Consider the following 8,962-nt stretch of genomic DNA (forward strand, 5'->3'; position numbering starts at 1 on the left):
CTACTGTGAACCGAATTGGTCTCTTATCTGCAAACTTGTGCTCTGATTGGCTGGCTGATGTACTGCACTGATTTCTTATTGAGTTGCTTATCCCACTGGTTTAGGCCAGTGAGGGTTGTAGCCTGGTCCCAGATCTGTATATACTACTTCTTATTGAGTTGCTTATCCCACTGGTTTAGGCCAGTGAGGGTTGTAGCCTGGTCCCAGATCTGTATATACTACTTCTTATTGAGTTGCTTATCCCACTGGTTTAGGCCAGTGAGGGTTGTAGCCTGGTCCCAGATCTGTATATACTTTGGCAGAGTCTTGACTCGTTGTCTTGTCTACATTGAATAGCAATAACAACTAGTTGGCTAAAACACATACAGACCTGAGCGGTATACTACAAAGCAGGACCAATGCGTTAGCCAGCTAATTTGCATAAATATTCTGAAATAATTTGGATTTTTTTTTGGGGGAAGAAGCTCGACTCCATAAGCAAAAACGCATATCTAAGTTTGGCTTTCTTAATGAGCCAGAAAATCAAATGTTTATCAAAGTTAGCTGGCTAATGCATTGATCCTGTTTTGTAGGATCCCCTTCTGGGACCAGGCCATGGGGCTGGGTGTAGTAAATGGTTGATTACAGTAGTAATGAGGGTCTGGGACCAGGCCATGGGGCTGGGTGTAGTAAATGGTTGATTATAGTAGTAATGAGGGTCTGGGACCGAGCCAAGGGACTGGGTGTAGTAAATGGTTGATTACAGTAGTAATGAGGGTCTGGGACCGAGCCAAGGGACTGGGTGTAGTAAATTAATGGGGATTACAGTAGTGAGGGTCTGGGACAAGGCTGAGGGTCTGGGTGTAGTAAATGGATGGGGATTACAGTAGTGAGGGTCTGGGTGTAGTAAATGGATGGGGATTACAGTAGTGAGGGTCTGGGTGTTGTAAATGGATGGGGATTACAGTAGTGAGGGTCTGGGTGTTGTAAATGGATGGGGATTACAGTAGTGAGGGTCTGGGTGTTGTAAATGGATGGGGATTACAGTAGTGAGGGTCTGGGTGTTGTAAATGGATGGGGATTACAGTAGTGAGGGTCTGGGTATTGTAAATGGATGGGGATTACAGTAGTGAGGGTCTGGGTGTTGTAAATGGACGGTGATTACAGTAGTGAGTATCTGGGTGTTATAAATGGACGGTGATTACAGTAGTGAGTATCTGGGTGTTATAAATGGACGGTGATTACAGTAGTGAGTATCTGGGTGTTATAAATGGACGGTGATTACAGTAGTAAGAGTATTCAAGGGAGGTGTCCATTTTTGTAAAGCATGAGAGCACAATCCTTCCCTGGCTTCTCAGGGTCTGTGCACTGACTGGTCTGCCAGATTTAAAATAACTGCTATTGATGCCTGTTTTAAGGCGGTAAAACCTACCTCTCTACTCCCATGTATTTTCTAAATGGCCCTGATAGGCATTAGTGGTGCTCTCCTGCTTGCATTGTGTTGTCACTATAAAGATCGATATTTAGGTGGTTATTGTGGCTAGAATCATTCACTGAAACAACTTGCTTCAGTCAACTAAACTTTTTTTTTTTTGAATTTTATTGGTTAGACTTTACATCCAACTATTGGCACATAAATATCTCCCAAGTTTTTATCAATATTGTCCACTCGCTACAAAAGAGCATTTTGAGGACTTTACAATGTGTTTGACATGGAATGTTATTGAATGGAATATTTTAGTAAAGTTCTCCTTCAGGTAAAGTTTGCATGACAGACGCTTCGTTTTTTTTATACGTGGAACTTTTGTATTGCATTTTATTGTATAAATGCACTGAGATATTGAATATGGTGTAGAGCATTATGAATGCTCTATGTAGCTAGTATACCATGTTTATTGTGCTAATGGACAGGTTATCAATGCTTTGTTACCTACACACAGATCATTACGAATAGCTTTCCAGCCCCAACGTCTTTTCAAACCGGATGAATATTTGAGTGGAGCTGGTTTGATACGTCAATACTGTACATATATACGCAGTCGACAAGTGTTACTCATACTCGATTAGTGTTGTCATTTTGTACATATAATAATGCACCCATCTTAGATATTACCTTCAAATACTTTTTACAATCAGATCCAGAGTTTTATCTGATGAATTTCTCTCTCGGACGTGTTCAGGAAATTGAACTGTCTTGTTTTGAGTGGTTTCAATAAACTAGTTTTCTCCGTCTTTGATGTTCGGGTCTCCGTGAACCATTAGGCCAAATGTTACTGTTCCGGACATCGCTGATTTGGCTTCATCAAATGTACACTTAATCAATAGAATGCAATGTATACAGGCCGGGAAATAAGACCGGAGGGTATTACTGAGGTCTGTGGTTTTTCTGTTTTGTGAAAATATTGTAACGGTCTAATTTACTCGAACTTAAAACCATGTTTATTCTCAGGTATGATTGACTCGATAAAAAAAAGGGGGAACCTAGTTATAGGCCCTTCAAGGATCTTGATTTTCTTTAAATTATATATAAATACTCATAGTTACACTTACACCAAATGCTGAATTGTACAGTAGGCTGTAGTTCTTTTTGCCCTGATTTAATTTACAGCTCCATGACATTCACCCGAAGGTAAGTCGTCGGTTCCAGATCCATGAAGAATGACGGCTGCACATTGTCTGAAGTAGTTGCTAGTCAATATACTTAATGTGTTCCTCTTCGCGTTACAGCAAAGTAAGGAAATCATTAGTGATGGAACTATAATTACATGGATAATTGTTATCAAATATACAAGATAAATGTCTCAATCAGACAGGATTGATTATTGCATTATTACACTGCGGACTAAAACACTCAATGTGTGTTTTATTTCAGATTATATTGCTATTTTAATAAATTATTTATTAGACTATTTGCAGTAAGAATAAAGGCAGTAGGTTCTCTGAGTTTGTACCACCTTGTGCCTTCTCAAAAAATAAAATAATCTAAACTACATTGTGACTCCATTTATTCTGTTTATTAGTTACGATATGAGGCTTTTGGATATATTTATACAAATTGCAACGATCGCAATCAAGTCAATAGCGGATCAAGACCGTGTGTGAAGCAGTTGGTGTTGGCGAAAGGCTGGCAGGTGGTAATCTGGTGGTTTCATTTTTGCAAACGACTCGATATCGCCATCTGCCGGCCTTTGGGCTACAGTTGGTGAGAAATGCTTATTAAAAAAACCACTAGTCCGAAGCCTTGGCTCACATTAAACACATTTTTATTAATTTCAGTAGCCGATGTGAACGTCAGCATGTGGGATTATGTATAAACGGCCTAGCTTCGATGATCACTCGAACCCTGACTCATATGTCCAGAAGAGAGTCTGCAGAATAATTCACCAGCTACCCGGGAAGCCCTCGGAATCATGTCATTGGAGAGCAAACGGGAGCAGATCTGCCGGACATTTGCTAAATAATTCACTAAACTGACCAATGCACACACCATATTGCCGAGGGGCCTTAATAATGCCGTCTTTAAAGCTCCTAAAATGTATTTATTTTAGCTGCCACCCCAAACATTGTCGTTGTATTATTGTTGTTTTGTATAATATTGCATAGTTTATTGCATAGTATTACATGTTTTGCTAGTTTAGGATTTTACTATTTGATGATTGTAAATTGCTTTACACAATTCAGTCTATATGACTGCAATACATTTACTACTACAGGGCACAAAACAGAACATTATAGACAAGGGGACCATAAATCGTTTTAGCTCCCGTGTTCACATCGGACCACGAACAATTTAACGTACTTCCGGTGCTTGTTTGGCTGGCAATTTGAAATGTGTACAATGTAAAATCGTGTTGTTTTCGTAGATTTAATGGCAATCTTATTAAATGACACGTTCCAAATCACTACTGCAAGAGTCCTATAGTGACATATACGAGTTTAACGTCCCTTTCTAGTCTCTATACTATGTTTAAAAGGATGGCTGAATTTGGACCAGATTCCGGGGGTAGAGTGAAGGTAGGGGATGGATGTCAATAATATTTGATACCGGTGACTATAATATGATCGATAAAAAGTTTTATGTTAATTAATAAGAGACAATTTGACTAAGTGTGTTCCCTAATTATAATATATTTCCTTTTTAATAAGTCTATGGAAGCGTGTCAGTGAAGTGCTTGTCGTGAAGACACGGTTGGAAAGGCAGGCAACAAACCGCATCACTTCTTACTATCTTTGCCAGCCGGTTCACCATATTATCATCACTGATCTGCATGATGTTGCAGAAAACATCAGTTGTCTGTTATCCACAGGGTGTTACGATCGTCAAACCCATCGTTTTCGGAAACGTTGCTCGGTATTTTGGAAAGAAGCGAGAGGAGGATGGACACACTCACCAGTGGTCTGTGTACGTGAAACCATACAGAAACGAGGTAAACTCAACTGTAATCTTGGAAAATGGATGGTGTTGACTTCAATGTCTCATTGGATAATGATAATGATCATTGGATAATACAGTATTGACCTGACCAATTATATTCCAGGATATGTCTGCATATGTGAAGAAAATACAGTTCAAGCTCCATGAAAGTTATGTGAATCCACTCAGAGGTAAAGTTTGTAATGTATCCACGTATTAACAGTGATGTAATTTGTCATGAATGTAGGGCTCATGGTGTTCTCTTTCTGATCCGTCGTAGTCGTGACGAAGCCTCCGTACGAGATCACAGAGACGGGCTGGGGAGAGTTTGAGATCATCATCAAGATATTTTTCATCGACCCCAATGAGAGGCCGGTGAGCGGTGCTCGACTATGTCATTTAGGGACCTCGTTCCAATCAAACTTGATTATTATAGCACCTTTTTTTTAACAGAGGATGAATTTCAGAGTGCTTAACACAATAACATAATAGGAAGGTGAGAAAAATACAACACGTTTTCTAAATTAGGACACATTAAAATAGTAAAACAATAGTTTAATAACAGTGGACTTGTGTGTGTGTATCTATCTATCTATCTATATCTGTCTATCTGTCTGTCTGTCTGTCTGTCTGTCTGTCTGTCTGTCTGTCTGTCTGTCTGTCTGTCTGTCTGTCTGTCTGTCTGTCTGTCTGTCTGTCTGTCTGTCTGTCTGTCTGTCTGTCTGTCTGTCTGTCTGTCTGTCTGTCTGTCTGTTTATCTATCTATCTATCTATCTATCTATCTATCTATCTATCTATCTATCTATCTATCTATCTATCTATCTATCTATCTATCTATCTATCTATCTATCTATTAATCTATCTAATCTAATCTAATCTATCTACAGGTGACTCTCTACCACCTACTGAAGCTTTTCCAGTCAGACTCCAGTGCCATGCCCAAGAAGACAGTGGTCTCTGAATTCTATGATGAAATGGTGAGACATTTTATTTATTTTTCAAACAGTGAACCAAAACAAAGGTGAGGAAAGAAAGCAGAGAGGCCCCGTCTCAACTCTCTGTCCTTCCTGTTCCTCTCTCAGATCTTCCAGGACCCCACAGCCATGATGCAACAGCTCCTTAGCACCTCTAGACAACTGACCCTGGGGGCCTATAAGCACGAGACGGAGTGTGAGGAGCTCACACACACACCTGCACATTTAGTACCTGTAGATTCATATTGTAACTAGTAACTACTGTATCTAGCAATGTCTTTTTAACCCTCGTCAGGCAAATGTGTTTCAATGCAAATTACAGACATCATCAACTAGATTCTTTTCTTTTTTTTCTTGAGAGGCTGTTTGGGGCCCGGAACATAATTACACATCATTTGTAGACTGCAAATTGACCTCAAAGAAGCCCAAACAGATATAATATTTGACTAAAACACCATTTCAAACCTGGCTTACATGTGTGTATATATAATCACATCTCTCTATCATACATGGGAATACTTGAACACATTTTGCCAAATGAAAATCACTTGGAGCTGATTTCCTGGTGTTGTTAGTCTTTTATGTCCAACAATGAAAAATAATTGCTTAAAAAACTTGGGGAGCCTATTAAAACCGCCAGCGGGTCCCCAGTTGGGGAACCCTGCAGTAGGGGCTTAGATTAAAAATCCATGGCTGCGTTTACACAGGCAGCCCAGTTCTGATCTTTTGCCCAATTATTGGTCTTTTGACAGATCAGATCCTTTGCCAATGAGATCAGATTTGGACTGCCTATGTAAAGGCAGCCAATAAAACCCAATGTCTTTGTCCTCATTGTTCAGTGACACCACAGCAGTGCTGAGTGGACAGTGTCACTGGTGACTGACCCTTCCTGTGTCTGTAGTTGCGGAGCTGGAGCTGCGGACGCGGGAGAAGCTGGAAGCAGCGAAGAAGAAGACCAGTCAGGAGATCACAGACCTGAAGGATAGACTGAAGGCCAGCAGAGAGACCATCAACTTCCTGAAGGGAGAGATACGCAAACTGGAGGAGGAGGACCAGATCAAAGACCACTGATACACACACTGGGTGAATCTCAATTGTATTTTCTTGATTCCTCATACCTTCTCTCCTTGCATCCTTCTCAAAACTCATTGGAACACAAGATATGAGGTTCCTTGTCTTGGATCTTCTCTTCCTATGTGTTTTGAGAAGGAGATGAGAGAGGACGCAATGAATCATGGATATACAATTGAGACACACCCTAAATTCCAAATCAACCTATAGGCCATCTTCCCGAGGCACCCCTGTAGATCTGAAGGGTTTGGATAGGTGGATGCAATATGGTGCTTATGACTCACCCTGTCTTCTGATTTCTGATAGGCTGGATGGAGTTTACGCCTTTTTTCTTCCACCTATCCAACCCCTTCAGAGCAAAGGGAGGTGCCAGGGAGGAGGGGCTAGGGATGGATTTGGAAATCTGGAATCCACACAGAATATCACTCCATTTTACGATTGTTTAATTCCATAATATAATATCTGTCATTTCTCTGATGCTTTCATCCAAAGTGACCGAGTCATGTGTGTTTATACTGGTCGTACTGGTGGGTCCCTGGAATGGGCTCCACTATACTGGTCGTACTGGTGGGTCCCTGGAATGGGCTCCACTATCCTGGTCGTACTGTCACCATGCTCATCCTGGTCGTACTGTCACCATGCTCATCCTGCCAGTACTGTCACCATGCTCATCCTGCCCGTACTGTCACCATGCTCATCCTGGCCGTACTGTCACCATGCTCATCCTGCCAGTACTGGTGGGTCCCTGGAATGGGCTCCACATCCTGCCAGTACTGTCACCATGCTCATCCTGGCCAGTACTGTCACCATGCTCATCCTGGCCAGTACTGTCACCATGCTCATCCTGGTCGTACTGGTGGGTCCCATGCTCCACTATCCTGCCAGTACTGTCACCATGCTCATCCTGCCAGTACTGTCACCATGCTCATCCTGCCAGTACTGTCACCATGCTCATCCTGCCAGTACTGTCACCATGCTCATCCTGCCAGTACTGTCACCATGCTCATCCTGGCCGTACTGTCACCATGCTCATCCTGCCAGTACTGTCACCATGCTCATCCTGCCAGTACTGTCACCATGCTCATCCTGCCAGTACTGTCACCATGCTCATCCTGCCAGTACTGTCACCATGCTCATCCTGCCAGTACTGTCACCATGCTCATCCTGCCAGTACTGTCACCATGCTCATCCTGCCAGTACTGTCACCATGCTCATCCTGCCAGTACTGTCACCATGCTCATCCTGCCAGTACTGTCACCATGCTCATCCTGCCAGTACTGTCACCATGCTCATCCTGGTCGTACTGTCACCATGCTCATCCTGGTCGTACTGTCACCATGCTCATCCTGCCAGTACTGTCACCATGCTCATCCTGCCAGTACTGTCACCATGCTCATCCTGCCAGTACTGTCACCATGCTCATCCTGGCCGTACTGTCACCATGCTCATCCTGCCAGTACTGTCACCATGCTCATCCTGACCTCACATCATTATGGATGATTGCACTAACAATAGAGACATTCAGTTTGAATACCAGACTTAACACTGCCTAGCAGAATGGTTTTATATGATCATGTACATAATAAACAAGACAACTGAACATAATCCATGTTTGTTTTACCCCACTCTCAATTCCACTCAGATTTACCACAGATGGCTCTCAATTCCACTCAGATTTACCACAGATGGCTCTCAATTCCACTCAGATTTACCACAGATGGCTCTCAATTCCACTCAGATTTACCACAGATGGCTCTCAATTCCACTCAGATTTACCACAGATGGCTCTCAATTCCACTCAGATTTACCACAGATGGCTCTCAATTCCACTCAGATTTACCACAGATGGCTCTCCATTCCACTCAGATTTACCACAGATGGCTCTCAATTCCACTCAGATTTACCACAGATGGCTCTCAATTCCACTCAGATTTACCACAGATGGCTCTCAATTCCACTCAGATTTACCACAGATGGCTCTCAATTCCACTCAGATTTACCACAGATGGCTCTCAATTCCACTCAGATTTACCACAGATGGCTCTCAATTCCACTCAGATTTACCACAGATGGCTCTCAATTCCACTCAGATTTACCACAGATGGCTCTCAGTGCAACATGTCACATTTGTGTAGACTGGTCTGAATGTGAATAAGGTTTTGAACTTCTGTTTTTTAATTTGTATTTTTTCTGTAAAACTCAAACCAGTTTTTCTTAGATTTCTCCTATGTTCAAAATGATTAGAAAACGATTGTTAGAACTGATGGATAAAACATGTCTTAGATGCTATTCAGGGTTATTATTTTGTCAAGGATTGATCTCTTTAACACATCTGGATATAGCCTGGGCATTGCCAACTGTCTCGGTATCAATACATGTGTCAATTGTAAATGAGAACTTGTTCTCAACTTGCCTACCTGGTTAAATAAAGGTGAAATAAATAAAAACCCTCCTGATATTTAAGAACAAATTCTTATTTTCAATATTTATTTTCAATGACAGACTAGGAACAGTGGGTTAATTG

The 8,962-nt window shown here is 41.7% G+C and overlaps 1 protein-coding gene across 2 annotated transcripts; it reads left to right on the plus strand.

Moving 5' to 3' along the window:
• The first annotated feature begins 3,735 nt into the window (after positions 1-3,735).
• Positions 3,736-7,227, plus strand: yeats4 (YEATS domain containing 4). Of its 2 annotated transcripts, none has more exons than XM_052509840.1 (7): positions 3,736-3,993; positions 4,260-4,406; positions 4,518-4,584; positions 4,674-4,768; positions 5,281-5,370; positions 5,476-5,563; positions 6,269-7,227. In XM_052509840.1, exons 1-7 carry the CDS (start codon positions 3,943-3,945, stop codon positions 6,436-6,438), a joined length of 708 nt encoding a protein of 235 aa, XP_052365800.1. In that variant the 5' UTR covers positions 3,736-3,942; the 3' UTR covers positions 6,439-7,227. The 2 variants fall into 2 exon arrangements, with proteins under 2 accessions (XP_052365800.1, XP_052365801.1); XM_052509841.1 differs by having other exon boundaries at positions 3,737-3,993; positions 4,287-4,406.
• The last annotated feature ends 1,735 nt before the right edge of the window (positions 7,228-8,962 follow it).

Source organism: Oncorhynchus keta, unplaced genomic scaffold (assembly GCF_023373465.1).
Source record: "Oncorhynchus keta strain PuntledgeMale-10-30-2019 unplaced genomic scaffold, Oket_V2 Un_contig_5015_pilon_pilon, whole genome shotgun sequence".
NCBI lineage: Eukaryota > Metazoa > Chordata > Actinopteri > Salmoniformes > Salmonidae > Oncorhynchus > Oncorhynchus keta.